This window comes from Harmonia axyridis, chromosome 5 (assembly GCF_914767665.1).
Source record: "Harmonia axyridis chromosome 5, icHarAxyr1.1, whole genome shotgun sequence".
NCBI classification, from domain to species: domain Eukaryota; kingdom Metazoa; phylum Arthropoda; class Insecta; order Coleoptera; family Coccinellidae; genus Harmonia; species Harmonia axyridis.
This window is the reverse complement of record NC_059505.1, coordinates 18185784-18202184: the sequence shown is the minus strand read 5'-3', so window position 1 is coordinate 18202184 and position 16401 is coordinate 18185784. Positions and strand designations below refer to the sequence as shown.

General features: G+C 32.6%; 1 protein-coding gene across 6 annotated transcripts in view; it reads left to right on the top strand.

Annotated features, from left to right (window-relative positions):
• The first annotated feature begins 321 nt into the window (after positions 1 to 321).
• LOC123679931 (formin-2-like) overlaps positions 322 to 16401 on the top strand; it is a 90473-nt gene continuing 74393 nt past the window's right edge. The window contains exons 1-3 of one of the 6 annotated variants that reach the window (XM_045617505.1): positions 8410 to 8427; positions 8485 to 8524; positions 14494 to 14682. In XM_045617505.1, coding sequence (XP_045473461.1) covers positions 14517 to 14682 — 166 coding nt within the window. In that variant the 5' untranslated portion in view covers positions 8410 to 8427; positions 8485 to 8524; positions 14494 to 14516. Of the gene's footprint in view, positions 1412 to 8409; positions 8428 to 8484; positions 8525 to 9605; positions 9711 to 14493; positions 14683 to 16401 lie in introns of those variants that run through there. The other 5 variants (XM_045617504.1, XM_045617502.1, XM_045617499.1 and 2 more) reach the window with 5 other exon arrangements.

Here is a 16401-nt window from a genome sequence, read left to right as displayed (position 1 = left end):
GTGGTACATAGTTAGAGCTCCTATAAGTAACAGGACTAACAGGAGTTATATCAAGTTTCATGATTTTATTGCTTTATTTCCGAAGAAAATGAATAGAATATATTTCAAGGGTCGCATCTTTGGAAAAATGTTGCTCCATTGAGAAACATTTTTTGAGAAAAATTGTTTGAACGAAGAGTACGGTGGTGAATTAGTGATCATTAATTTTAGAACACCCTGTACATAATTTCATTTAAGAATATAGAACAGGATAATTATATAGAGATAAATTTAATTTCTTTTATTTGACAGTTTCGAATACAATGTCTGTCTACTCAATAGTTGAAAATACGATAAAGAATGATAAGAGGTCGTTACGGCCTCAAAGAATCGATCGGGGTGAACGACAAGCGCACTCGCTTGTCAGTCCTTTCATGCAAGGCATGGAATGATGTTCAACACTAATAAAATGTGATATTCTGTTCGTAAAAGCTCAAAAGCCACTCAAAATAATTCAGTCCTAATTGACGAATATAACAAATGTAAGTAATAGAACAATCATATAAAAGTCATGTTAGTATTCGTTACGTCGAAATGTAAAGGCTATAAGCAATAAAGCTAGTTGTCATCTTTTCTGGGACAAATAAGCAACTATATAATTTACTGCCATAAAATTTCCTGAAACAAAAAGTAACAACTATGGGTAATACACAAGGAAACGAAGTGAAACCTGGAAAATCAGGAAAAACAGGAAAAGTTAAAGGCATAATGAAAATTCGAGGAAAGAAAAAACAAGGAGAACCACAATTCACAGGTATTGTTCCTCAAGAAATTGACGAAGAAGAAATTGATAAAAAAGTGTCAATAGATGAATATTCAGAAGACATGTCTTCATCACATCTCCAAGAAAAGATTGAACAACAGGCAGAATTGGAGGTCGAGATGCAAGACACCTTACGTATTGAACCAACGAAGACCACAGATTCCTGGTACTCAGCAGATGAAACAAATGAAGAAACTTTATCAAAAATAGCTTCTCCCTCAAGTGTGATATCTTCTGAATCCAACTTCATGGATGCACCGCAGTCTCCCCAAGATCACTATGGAACTTCCACCGCCGATTTGATACGGCGTAACGATACGCCCGATAATTTTTTGCACAATCTTACCTTGAACAGTTTTAAGTTAAACGAGTATCGAATGAAGCACGAAGAAGAAAAAAGTAAGAAACTCCACAAACTCGGTGTATCGAAAACAAGTCAAATCAGTTTGGACAGTGATCCTCGAGAATGTTTCGAAACAGGTGAAGTGCACGTGATAAAAAAATTGGAATGCGATGTGTGTGAATACGGGCAAATGGGGGAAGCTAAAGAAGAGATTAATGTTGGACATATAATCAAAAGGATGTCAGAAGCTAACCTCAACACTACAGGTATGTTTATGTTTTAGAATTATGATTACCTAATAAATGATTATCCGAGTATTATTTCTATTGCTGCAAGTTGCTGCTTGATAGTTATTATATTTCTAATCAACTCCTAAAGGGGATTACTTAATTATAATTCTAATAATTAAAAGTAGATATTTTATATGTTTTAAAATTGAAGTATAGTTTTTTTAATTGGATAACTATTGCACTCGATTTTTCGGTTTCTAAGTGTTCCTATTTAAACCAAGAAAAATAAGTGTTGTTTCTTGTTATAGTAAGAAAAATAATAAAAAATGTTTCATTCATATTCCACAAGACTATAAATATGAATTTCTGATAAGGAGAGTTAATGTAAACAATCCTATTCAGTTGATGGTATACATATGTTTATATTATTTTTCAAAATATTGATATTTATGTATATGAAATTTCAATATACCTACACAACGAAAAAGATTTTCAATAAAAAGTAACGTTCACAAGAATCATTGAATCAATACACACTATTAACCCTAACCAAACTACATTAGGCCATTTTGAAATCTTTTTACATTGTGAATATATTCTCTCTGCTGAAGTTCGCATTCAAAATCGAATTCTAGTAAAAAACGTCTGGGGAAGTTTTCGTGACAAACATCATCCCTAATATTTCTCGAAAACATTGGGAGATATTGGATTTTACTCCGAATTAAATTATAATAAATTTGAAGAATCGAATTGAAAATATTTTTATGATTTTTGTAGAAAAAATTGTGTAAATAGGATCGTACATAATAAGATATTTTCTACGAAAAATTTTTTCAAATTTCAATTCAGATTCAATAAGCATGTGAGATGTTATTAATTTCATTTTGTTAAATGAATGGGAAGGTATTGCCTGAGAAAAAGTAAAAAATAATCCACTGTGTCCGTAATGTATGGCACAAATTCATTTTTAGCTAAACAGACCATTTTAAGAAATAATCCTGAAACACGTCGATTTTTGATTTTAATTTACCGTATTTTGAAATAATAATCTAATATACAAGGTGAATTACTTTCGAGTAATGACGTCACCGTCTTTTGTTTGAAATGGAACATTTTGTCTCAATTTTCCGATTATTCTAACTGAGCTGATTCCAAAAATGTATCACAATTGGTACAGGGTGGACAAAAATAATAAATTAAATCTAAGCAATAATTAAAACATTCACGAATACCAAAAATATTGTAGTACTAAACTGTCATTGAACACCAATAAATTACTAAACAAATAATGACATTTCACAAAAAACTAGACGACTATGTTTTTTTTAAATTGATAAGAAATAATTCCTTTCATATTCTGTCTGCTATATCACAAGTACCAAACATGTTTGGAACACGGGCGTAGCCAGGTTTCAGTTTCGGGGGGGGTTTTACATATTATAAAAAAAATCTTATGTTTTTCTTTTTAAATATATCAACTTCAAAAGAGCCAACCCATTCAGTCTATTTTCACTAGTTTTATTTTTCAAGTATGTTTTGAGAAAAAATAAGCATTTTCAAAATCATTTTTTGAAATTTAGTTTATTTCTTTACATCGATTCCTATAAATATATTTAGGAAAAAAATACCGTCGTAGTATTTATACAACAGAGTACTCAAATTCAAATTTATGAGTAGAAAGTTTATATGCAAAAAACCGGTAAAAAATTATAGTTATCACGTTTTTTGCATTTTTTTCAATGTTTCATCATGAAATTTTGGTGGCAAACTTCAGATTCGAATTCTGCACCCCAGAAACAGAGATAATGAATCGAAGAAATTAAAACTATCCCATCAACTGAGTTTTAGCAGAGATAGATATAATACGCCAATTTTGAACTATCGTTTGAGCCAGGTTTTTCGGGCAAAAAACTTTATGGAAGGAAACGTCAGAAGATTAAATTTTTTTTGTATTTTTTTTTTGTTCTGTCGAAGAATTTTGGTGCTAAACCTCAGATTCGGATTCAGAACCCAAAAAAATTAAGGGTGTTTTTTTTAGAGCTATAGAACTTTAAATTGCAATAAAACAACGATGGATTATTCGATTGATATGAATTTTATTTATCCGTAAGATAATCTTGTGGCATTACATTTTAAATATGATTTATGGCATATGACCGACAAGGCTGGCTCGGATGTAGTCGAATCTGGACGTCCAATTTTCGATGACTTTTCCAACATTTGTGGCCGTATATCGGCAATAACACGGCGAATGTTGTCTTCCAAATGGCCAAGAGTTTGTGGCTTATCCGCATAGACCAATGACTTCACATAGCCCCACAGAAAGTAGTCTAGCGGTGTTAAATCACAAGATCTTGGAGGCCAATTGGTCCAAAACGTGAAATTAGGAGGTCACCAAACGTATCTTCCAATAAATCGATTGTGGCACGAGCTGTGTGACATGTTGCGCCGTCTTGTTGGAACCACAGCTCCTGGACATCATGGTTGTTCAATTCAGGATTGAAAGAGTTAATAATCATGGTTCTCTACCGATCACCATTGACAGTAACGTTCTCTCCATCATCGTTTTTGAAGAAGTACAGACTAATGATTCCACCAGCCCATAAAGCGCACCAAACAGTCAGTTTTTCTAGATTTAACGGTGTTTCGACATACACTTGAGGATTAGCTTCACTCCAAATGCGACAGTTTTGTTTGTTGACGTAGCCATTCAACCAGAAGTGCGCTTCATCGCTAATGGACGTAGTGTGCGATACGTATTCCGCACAGAACCATTATTTTCGAAATAAAATTGCACTATTTTCAAGCATTTTTCAGGTATGTTTCTATTCATGATGAATTGCCAAACCGAACTGAGAATAAATCACTTAACAGCTGTTGAATCGGTCGCCATCTTGAACAGAAATGCCAACTTAAAGTTATATATCTCGAAAAAAAACACCCGTTACATACGAGCGAAAAAATCAAACTAACTCATTACTTTCCTTTGAGGGGCACATGTGAGCACAAATTGACTGGATTACGTAGAGGTAATTTAATTCAAATTTCACATTACAAATTAATTGAACTGAGAGTGATAATTTCATTCACTTTTTACAAATTCCATTAAAAAATATTTTGAAAAAAGAATAAGTTTTTTTGACATCTTCAACATTTCGGGGGGGGGTTTGAACCCCCAAAACCCCCCCCCTGGCTACGCCCGTGGTTTGGAAACAGCTCATTTTTATTAATCTGAAAATGTAACAAACTACAGGGTGTTACATTCAAACCAATTGCCGCTAGACAATAAGTATTTTCGAAAATATTGTTAATTTAACTAATAAAGAATGTTACGATTTACTTAAAGAGCACACACAAAACTATTGTATTTTTGTCCACCCTATACCAATTGGAATCAACATGTGATACATTTTTGGAATCAGCTCAGCTAGAGTAATTGGAAAATTGAGACGAAATTTGGGTGTTCCATTTGAAAAAAATGACGGTGACGTCAATACTCGAAAGTAATTCACCTTGTATATTAGATAAAAATATGTATATAGAAAAAAATACAGGGTGTTCCATTTGAAAAAAAGAAGTTGCAATCAATATGTTGCTCACCCTGTATATATTTAGTTTTGTGAAATCAATACAAAAAACACTAGTCGATTTCGTGAGACTTTTGTAAAAAACATTTTTTTGTACCTCTTTTAGTAACAAAGTTAAAGGGGGGGTCAAATTATGGTGAAAAACCCGGTACCTACATTATATTGACTACTTCAATTCTAAAATCTGAGACATGACATCATAGTAAATATTCATTTCTGTGGGTTTTTTTCCACAACAGAACAGAGTTGCATTTAGCCAAAGTACCCAATTTTTAGAATTTCACAGATAATTTTTTTTTTAAGATCAAATTACTCGAAAACAGCGCTTTGTAGGAGAAAATATGAAGAATACTTTTATTTTCCAAATTAGCCAAATTATGTTCAATGAACGTTCAAATTACTTTTAAGAGTTGGGTTCTTCGAATTTCTGGTATTTTTATGTGATGTAATGTTCATAATGAAGAAACTGAAAGATGTGTAGGGAATCTTGTGTTCGGAGAAGATGTATCACATCAAGGAAAAGCTAATATATTCCAAAAATCATTTCCTTCAATAGAACCATTTTCGAGATATAGCTGAAAATCACATTTTTTTATCGATTTTCAACAGCCTGTATATTTGTAACCGGGCCGAATCGGAAAAAACTATAAAGGAAAAAAGGGTTTCTTTTGACCTCAGGAATCTTCGGTTGAAATATATGTACAAGTCAAAGACTCACCCTGTATATATATATACATATAAGAGTTAGAAGGTCGGTCAAATGGAGAAAAAGTTGCATGAATAGAAGCATTATCAAGCAGTTCAAACAAATCGAGATTATCAGGGCCGGTTATTGAGTTATCATAAGAAAAGTAAATTATGTCATTTTGATTTTTCTTTTTTTCCCACTTCATTTCAAATATCATCAAAAAACGTTACAGGAATTTTTTATTTGACAGTAAATTATTCTCAATTTGACATAATCAGATTTCGTATCCAACGTTTCGTACTCTCTGGGCCACCCTCAACCTCATTTTTTTCAATACAGACCTGCATATTTTATGACATTTTTCGAAATAACTTTTAACGCTGAATTCAACGATATATCATACAATGTCATTCAAAGTAGATTTTCAGGTGATTTTGACCCTTATCGAATTTTTTTTGGGTCGGATCTGTATTACCTTCATTTAGTTTAATTAACAACATGCAACATGCAATAAATTTCGATAAGAAAATCAACTTACCCATCTTGAACTAAATGGAACATATTAGAATCAAAGCAAGAAACCAGTGGTTTCTTCGTTCTTCTTTTATAATAATCATTTAAATATTTCAATTCATAATAATTAAACGAAAGTATCATTTAATGAAAGAAAAATCAAATGATTATTCGAAAGTAAATGAAAATTAATGAAGTAAGTTTTCGAAATGTCCACCATTTTGTAAAATGCACTTTACGGTTCTGGAACCCATACTTCTTATACATTTGCTTGTTTGGTCTCCTTGAATGCCTTCCAAAACATTCTCAATTTTCTCGCGAGGTATCACTATTGTTGTATTTGTCATTTGTTCCGTTGAAACAAATTACAGAATCGAACTTTATTTTGAGATCATTAGATACGATATAATTTTTGCAAGGCTTGCTTTTCAAATTTAAAATCATTGAATTCGCGTCTCTTGACTATTTTATTAACAGCCGTTTTTAAAGAATTCCATTCACTGGTCACAATTCTAAATTTTTTTTCTGGGTCCGATTGAAATTGGGTCAGAACATTGATATCGCTAATGGACTTGTTTTTTCTTACATACACACCATTAAATTTGGATGAGGGTCAAAATCACCTGAGAATAAACTTTGAATGACATTGAATGATAGATAGTTGAATTCAGCGTTAAAAGTTATTTTGAAAAATGTCATAAAATATGCAGGTCCGTATTGAAAAAAATGAGGTTGAGGGTGGCCCCGAGAGTACGAAACGTTGGATACGAAATCTGATTACTTCAAATTGAGGATAATTTACTGTCGAATAAAAAATTCCTGTAACATTTTTTGATAATATTTTAAATGAAGTGGGAAAAAAAGAAAAATCAAAATGACATAATTTACTTTTCTTATGATATCTCAATAACCGGCCCTGATAATCTCGATCTGTTTGAACTGCTTGATAATGCTTCTAAGCATGCAACTTTTTCTCCATTTGACCGACCTTCTAACTCTTATGGTTTAAAAGTTACCAATACAATCCCATTAAAAAAGTGGCCACCCTGTATATACTGTGGACAACAAGGATTGTCAGGATGGTTTTGACAACAACCTAGGAGAGCCTTGGTCGTGAGTCGACCCGGCTCTTTTCTACGGAGCTTACCCATTATGGTGATTGAAAAAATCAGATTAATGCTTTTATAATCTAGTTCTTTTAAGTAGTATTCGAAAAAAAATATAAGGATGGCGAGTATTCGTTTTGACTAAGATGCCTAGAAACACTGGTTTGTCTACTTATATCTTTTAAACTTTCAGACAAAACTGGAGATTTGTGTCTACTTGATTCTGAGAAATCACCAGAGTTCCAGATCGTTTATATTTGACATTTCTCGTGATTCTCGACTCTCATGACCTTTGAGTATAGAATAATAATATTTTATATTTTATGCTCGAGACAATAGGTACTCTGAATATACCAATATCCCTCTGTCATAAATAATTTAATCAAAAATTCAATATGAACTGAATTACATTTCATTGTGAAAGTTTGCAGTTTCTCAATTCATTAGGTATTTCATTTTTAAACGCTGACAGACATATAGCGGGATTTTGAACAAGGCTGAAGAGCGCCACCCAGAAAATATTAGGGAATTTTAACCCAGAATTTGATACAAATTTCACCGGTTTACGTAACTTTTTGTTTCTGGAGATGTCAACATTGTTGTCTAAACGTCATTGGATGTATGTAAGAATTATGTGAATAGGAGAAGAGTAGTATATTAAGTAGAATAGGACTTCGCAGATTACCAATGGTGGTTTTGATAAAACTTTTATCGTGGTGATTTGCTCAATCAAATCATTTCTGTATTCAATTTCAGTCTATTTGACACTTCCATGGATTTAAAACTACAATCAACGAGTTGATCGATCAATCAAGGTTTTATGAAACCCGTCGTTAATCTACCGTGAACTCGAAAATTTTCAAGAAGAGAGTTTCTCTATTTCTGAATATATTAACAACGTTGTTGATACGTCGACAAACGTTAGATCAATGCTTTATAAAAACTCTTTTAGTTTCCGAATTAGGATTTCTCTTCATCAATGTCAGAGGAAATCGTCCTCTTCTATCACTACATTTCTAAAATTAGATGTTTTGTTATTGCAGATTTATCTTTCGGTAGATACACATATACGTCAGATGAAAAATTTATGACACTGTCGTAGGATAAACAAAAGGTTAAAGCATTCAGCATTGACCAGAATAATTATTCAATGATAAGGTTTTAGGTTGGCATATTTTTCCACCCGTTTATAGTGTTAATTTTCATATATTTCAGCCGTGAAGTGACGTTTTATTATTTCGGGAATATGAAAAAGGTTGGTATTTTATTCTCTATCAAAAATTAAAAAACTATGTATAATAAGTAATTGGTTGAAGTGAGACATATAGTTCATTAAACATTTAGTATCATGACATCATATCATGTTATAATTATTCATTCATAATAAATTGTTATTCAGACAAAAATTTGAAGCTTCAACATGGCAGCTAACTCTTGAAGACATATTGCAGACAATAAGATTTTTTATCTTTGTTTGTTTGGTCTAAAAATTTTGAAAATTTTCTTTCGAAAATCGTCCAAAAAGTGTTTTTTCTTATATCGACCATTAGTTCTAGATAATATTGAAGTAGATTCTGATCAGGCAATATATAGGGTGTCCTAAATTCGTTGAATGGGGACGGGATCTCTGAATCCCTTTGAGCTAAAAAAATGAATGGCACATTTTTGGTTTTGATATTTGAGAGAATTGATTTGGTGGAAACCACAACCTCATTAATTCAATTGTTTTCAAGCTATAAGATAAAATTGGAAAATGGCCTTAAATGAGAACAATTGACTTTATAAGGTTGTGGTTTTCACCAAATTAATTCTTTTTAAAATCGAGCCCGAAAATGTGCAATTAATTTTTTTCTAGCTCAAAGGGAACTAGAGAACGAATTTGGCACACTCGATACATATTGATATAATGCTATACTGGTTACATCTCTGTGAAATTCTACTTGCTGCATAGAGGTAGTGATAATTGGATTCGAAAATGACGCATTTACGTGCAAAAAATCGTAGGATACGTGAGAATTATTTATATTTTTATTTACGAGTTGAAAATAAAGTTTGAAGAACTCAATATAAAGTGTGAAAAGCTGCCATTTATATGCTTCAGTTAAGTTATACGTCTTCAATGAGGTTATCCGAAATTAGAGTGAAATGATAAACAGCTTCAGAGTATTTCACTATCAAATTGTAATTGTGAATTATTACATATGTGTTACCTACTATCCTATAATCCTCATTTGATAAATCCCAAAATGACGCAATGATATAGGTACCTACTGTTACGAGTATTACATTATTAACATGGAGATATGGGATCGTTTACTAATACACGATATGTTATCAAATCAGTACCAAAACTTCGATTTATTGACACTCTGTGTAGTGAATTGTAAAGCGAATCATAATAATTGTAAACAGTGCATTCATGCATTCACCACAACATAAATGTATGTACCTTTCTACGATCAAGTACCGTGAGAATTGTTGATTAAATACTCACCTAGTACCTAAACTAAACAACTTTGAAAAGTTTTATTTGATTACAGAATTTAAGGAGTTCTATGTGAAATATTGCAATTTCCCTATAAAAGCTTTATGTTGATATAGGTATCTATGTAATTGTGAGTATAACGTGAAGAGTTCTAACTTAAGGAGCATATTAGCGCTCTTCCATTCATACACTATTGGTTATCCAACTATCTACCTATAAATATGTATAGGTACAGGGTGATTTATTAGCTCACCGACTAACTTGGCCATATGAAAGTTCATGCAATTTTAATTTTTCTCATCTGATTTCAATTATTTAAGGAAAATCAATGGCTTCAAAAATTTCATTCATTATACCATGGGCCACCAATATAAAACCATCCGCCCCTATAGGAATTTATTACTTTGCCTTCTTTTGTTGGTAATACTATAGTCATAGTACATAGAAGGAATTCTTTATACTACGGTATTACCTACTGTTAGTTATTCTATATAATTAATGTTAGATCTTAAATGTTGTGATATTTAGTGATTTATATTTTAGTTATGATTAAGTAAGAATGAGAGAGCAATGAGAAACAAAAATATTTGATTGTAAAAAACAATTTAGTTTGATGTAAAATACTGAATAAATACAAGAAAAAGTATTTAATATATGGTCCTTCGGGCCGGATCCAAATATACATGAATGAGTGATCTACTATTGACAATCTTTTCAGCTTAAATTAGTAAAGTCAATAACACTTCTTCTTTCGGTTACAGTCTTTCCCAACATCTCCCATATGAGGAGCAAGAGGACTTTGGAAAATACATTGAATTCCCTTTGTTGTCATTTCTTCAACCATTCTTTTTTGATTAATCTGAAACGAATCATCTTTTATTTCATTTGCTGCACCCCTGAGATTAGTGCTATTGTCAGAATGGATACGTTGTGGTCATCACCCCCTTCCAATAATTCTTATAGCTGAAATTGCGGATTCAGTCGTTAAAAAACTGACCAACTCCAAGTGTACTGATCTGGTAGTAAGATAGGTAAAAAGCACTCCATAGCGCTTTTCATGACTCCTACGGACTGTTACTGACATTGGACCAAAATAATCCATTCCTGTGAAAGTAAAAGGCCTGACAAAACTACTTACTCTATATCCAGGTAGTGGTGACATTTCTGGGACCATTGATTTTACTCTCATAATATACACTGACATAATATAATATACACTGACATGTGTTCCAAGTACTTCTGACTGCTGCTCTGGCACAAAGCACCCAAATAATTTTTAGGATCAAGAATAATGGGACATTTCAAACCGTCATCAATAATTACTGAAGCTTTGAGTCCATTGATTCACAAAACTCCATTAAAACGGGATAATTCATGGCGAGACGTTTTCGAGCCAAGTTATACGAAGTGCACCATCTCCCAGGGGCTTGGTGTAACGTCACGAGATCGATGGTGGAAAAATAAAAATTTATTTCTGATAGCCTGTTTCATTCTCAACAAAAAATGTCTCTTGAGTTTTTTGCCCAAAATAAACCAGTTTGCAGCAAAAAATTATTTTACGAACAACTACAGAGATACATAGTCATAAATGCGAACATTGCGAACTGGATTTATTGTCATTTTGTAGTTAGTACCTGCATTAAACGATGTATCTCTGTAGTTGTTCGTAAAATAATATTTTGCTGCAAACTGGTTTATTTTGGGGAAAAAACCCACGAGACATTTTTTGTTCAAAATGAAACAGGCTATCAGAAATAAATTCTTAAATGGTAAACAAATAATAAGACAAAAAGTTATTTTGGAAATAAATTTTAGGGGTTGCGTTTTCTACCCCTTGCAAATGGGGTAAACCAAATAAATTACTGGCTAAGTGTATTTTTGGTAGTAGGAAACGTCAGGTTAATTTCAATATTATAACATTTTAGTGCTTGTGAAAAAAATTGTTATACAAATTTTATGTAACCCCTTTAAGGGGAAGCGTCTCAACAAGGGATACTCCAATGAAATGTCTTTATATGAAAGATCCTATTTTTTTTTCGATGAGGAATCATCTCCTCAAATGTTTTACACTTATTTAGTTACACCCTGTATTGCAATGGAAATGCACTTGCTTCAGTGCGAGAATAAGGATATGTCTCTCTCTCTCTCTTCTGTCGTTGTTCGTTTCGAACGTTGCGATGCGACTCATCATGGATGTTTGTATTGGTGAATTTGTCGCCCGTCTAAAGTGGGCCTTGCTGTTTTAGGTTCTTAGCTCAGTTTCGATTTTAGAAAAAGCTTGAAAATTTCTCTTTTTATTAAGATTATCGAGTAAAATAATCGGATGATACGGATGGAACCATTATTTAATTCGAATGCACCCACGTCCAATACTAGATAATCTGATATAAAAAATGAAGAATATCATTGAATAATGGAATGTGGTATGAAATAATAAAACTTCTTATATTTCTTGAGAAGGATCAGTTGGAAATAATGAAATGGATTTGTTTTCTTATATTTTGCATTCCATTCTGAGGAATCAACATTCTGATTAGAGAATTGAAAAGAAAATAATTCAGAACCCCAAGTGGCAATAAAATTCGGCAACGTGAAGCGAACGCCGACAAGCATGATGAGTACAAGTATTTTTTAGCCTCAATAACTCGTACATGGCGTGAATACTACAGAATCATTTATTAGCTATATTTAATTTCCAGTCACAAAAATATTTCCAAAATGGTAAAAAGTTTACAGTATACAGAAGAAGACAAGAAAAATGCCTTGTCCGCCGGAAAAATTAAATCATTATCAAGTTTCAATAGGAAAAACATCAATTAAGAGAATTACAAAAGTTTGTTGATGTCTGAAATTAATTGTGATAGCATTTTCCGGAGAAGAAAATATCTCCTTTCCCTTCAAGAATGCTCTGTTTTGACATTATTCAGAAATACAAACAACTACCAAAAATAAAAACAAAGGAAAAACTCATACAGTTGCATTCAATGTTAATGCAAAAAGGCATATATACTAGTGGAATAAATTAAAGGATCAAAATAAAATTTGAAATTTTTAGCGGTTTTTCAAATGGCTGTATTTTCGATAACAATGGTCGTATCTCAATTTGAAAAAAAGCTTTTTTATAGTTTAGAGATCCCATGATGAAAAAATTATTTCAAGCAATGTGAACCGCTCAATCCTAATGAATACAGTATCTAAAATTTCTGCGAAATTTTTTCAGTTTTCATTTTTGGCCCACAGATGTGGAAATTTTTTTCCAACTTAACCACTATATGGATGAGATAACACTATCGCTGCTGCTTTCCATATTTTATTGCGATTGCGATCAAAAAACATGCAAATTTTTGACAACTAATTTCATATGAACTGTCAGCCGTTATCTCGGTTGCTATGGATTCTATGATTCTTTTCCGGCCTAGTCCGGGAAGTACGTACTTTCCGGACTAGGCCGGGAAATGCTACTTTCTCAGAGAAAAAGCGTCCGGGAAGTGAGCACTTCCCGGACGGTTGCCGAAAAAACAAATTTTCAACCTTTTTCTAAAATCGAAACTGAGCTAAGAACCTGAAACAGCAAGGCCCACTTTAGAGGGGCGACAAATTCACCAAACCAACATCCATGCTGAGTCGCGACATTCGAAACGATCGACAGACAGCTATATTCTTATTCTCGCACTAAAGCACGTGCATTTCCTTGCAATATAATCGTAAATGAATATGATAGCCCAGGAAAGTTAGTGCTAAAAAGGGGTCCTAAAAATTGCTCAAGAGCTGGAATTCTTTTTAACCTCTTTTGGGAGTCCTGAATTTGCGACGGTTTCTAGGTTGTGCTTCAGATTTGAGAGCCAAAAAAAACGCGAAGTTTTCGCACTTTTTTCAGTATTTCACTTTTAACTCGAGAAGCACGCGTACTATTTGAAATTTTTTGCCCCTTCTCTTCAAAGAAAATTTAATTTAGTGTCTGGTGGCGTTTGAAACATTGGAATCGGTTGAGCCGTTCAGCCTCATTCGACCGTCAAAGATAGATGATTTTTACAAACTCAGCTTAAAAGTTGACAACCCTCAACTTCTAACGCCTGTAGGTCGAAAAGGACTGCACCGATTGAAAATGCCAAAACAACAAACATGTATAAAATTTAAGTGTAAATCAGATTCTCTTTGAAATTTGAAATTCGCTCACTCCAGTGCTGAGATAAATTTTAAACCGAAAGAGTTGTTAGGGGTTAGAACGATTTCCAGCTCTTGAGCAATTTTTAGGGGCTAGAGCATTAATATGCCGGGGCTATGAATGCGGCATACACTTCCATGCTGCAAGCTTACATTTTCACGTGTGACTTATTAACTTGATACCTAATCTTAACTTTCTGCTACAATTTTATTGTGACAAAACACGACAATTATAATATCTATAACAATGAACTCACAAGTATACTCACGCTTGTTTGTAATCATACTTCTTTTTTTGCAAATCAACAAATCTAAAAATTTTAAACTTTTTCAGAGTCAAAATTTTATTTTTACTTATCAGATAAGAACAAATATGATCAGATAATAATCGGAAGGATTATTGGCAAGTCTATACTGAAACTTGAAGAATATGTTGTTCTATATTATAGAATTGTCATTCCGAGTTAAGTTGAGACATCTTCCATGACATTTTCAATTGAAAATGACGTCTATACTACTACTACTAAAACTCACAATAGCAAACATTTACAGCAAATTATTCTCCATTTTTAAAGGGGCCCCAGACTACAAGAGGCATATGTCAGTTCCTGAAGATGTGACAGATATATCCAAATATCCAGATAGTGGAATCCTGAAAAAAGTTGCATCCCTCACCTTAAGTAGAGCTGATCTAGAATCCAAGATTTCGAAACCAAAATTTGTACCTGAGAAGTTAGATTTTCAGCTTTATGAGAAATTTGAAGGTAAGTTGTTTTCCTATGTGGGTATTAACTTGTTTGGATTATGATAACTTTATTATACTACATTTGAGAGGATTTTGAATAGGTAGATATCGTACAATTTATGCAAATGAAACTAGTTCGGTTTTTATGAATTTTAGCTCACCATTTGTTCATGATCCACTGAATATCCTAATATATCCTCATATTATATTAGGCATATAAGATAAGGGTATATATTGTGGTACATATTAGATCAGTATGAAGAAATAATGAGTATATGAATTCTTTAAGGTTTATCAATTAATTCAGAAATCTTTCATCTGACTAGTGATTTTAAACCAAGTTCTAGTTGTCGTTAAAAGTAGATAATTCAAAATGAGTTTTACTAAGGATGCCAACTAATCATTTCAATCGTGGCTTCGACACAATATTTCTTTTTGCGGAAGAAGGATGAAATATTACCTCATCAACTCAGATATCCGTGAAATGAGAATGAAATAACACAACATTGCAATATGGCTAGTTTCTCCTTATTGCGAATTTGAATTCTGATACCTGTGATTTCGAGTTTCATAACGTGGAAATTTACCTAATATTGCAATTCTAACATACAATTTCTGATTCATGCATATTCATGTCATATACTACTATAAATGTCAAGTATTGTAGATATCATATACATAATATATAAGAAATACTGTAAATTTAACTGTGCAAAAGCCACGCGCAACTTTAGTTTTAGTGGGATTTCAATGTTTATTTACATCTCAACTATTCTTTTGTTATCTATGTAAAACATTTTTTTGGTGAATAAACTTATTATTATTATACAGGGTGTTTCACGAATGATTGTAAAGGCTTTCAGAGCGGATGCAGGAAATTTTGGTGAGTCGAAATCAGGGTCCGAAATATGTCCTTACTATATTCGTTCAAGGGACACAAGCTGTTTTATGTTTTATCAAAAACACACATCTTGTACAGTGCATCCCATTTTGGGTGAGACAGCCAGGTTTCTCGCTTGTTATTTAAGATAGAGCCTTGCGGTGTTCACGTTCCTGTTCTACTTTTTCGTGAAACTCAAGTTGGTCTAATCAGATTTTGCATAACTGTTTCCGTTCAAGAGATACAGGGCGATTTTGGAAATTGATACTTTTCGAACCTCTCCTTTATCTCCGAAGTTATTGGAAATAATGCTGAGGTAAAAACTACGTCTGGATCAGAATTCTGCGTAGAATCCAGTGGCGTACTCAATTTTTTTTTTCGGGGTATGGTTTTGAAGATTCAACACAAAACTATATTTTTTTAAATGGAACACCCTATATATCATTACTTCTTTGGATTCGTTATTTTTTCCCTTCAAAATGATGTATGATACTATGTAGGTCGGATGTTCAGAAATGTTAAAAAAACACTAAAACATCAAATAATGATGATTTTTTGTAAAGGGGCCATGAATTTTCTATGTTTCGATAAGAGGAATATTACTTTCGATTTTTAAAAGTAGTAGGTCATTGATGATACAAACATCCTTGTTGTTATTATGGCTACTATGCATGTGGGAGCATTGTTTTATCAAGTAGGCATTGGAGGGAAAAAAAAACAATCTGATCTAGCTCTAATCGCTATGAATTATTGTTATTATTATTGATTCTTTTTTTACATGATAAATCCATGGCCCAATTACAAAAAAATCATCATTATTTGATGTTTTAGTGTTTTTTTAACATTTCTGAACATCCT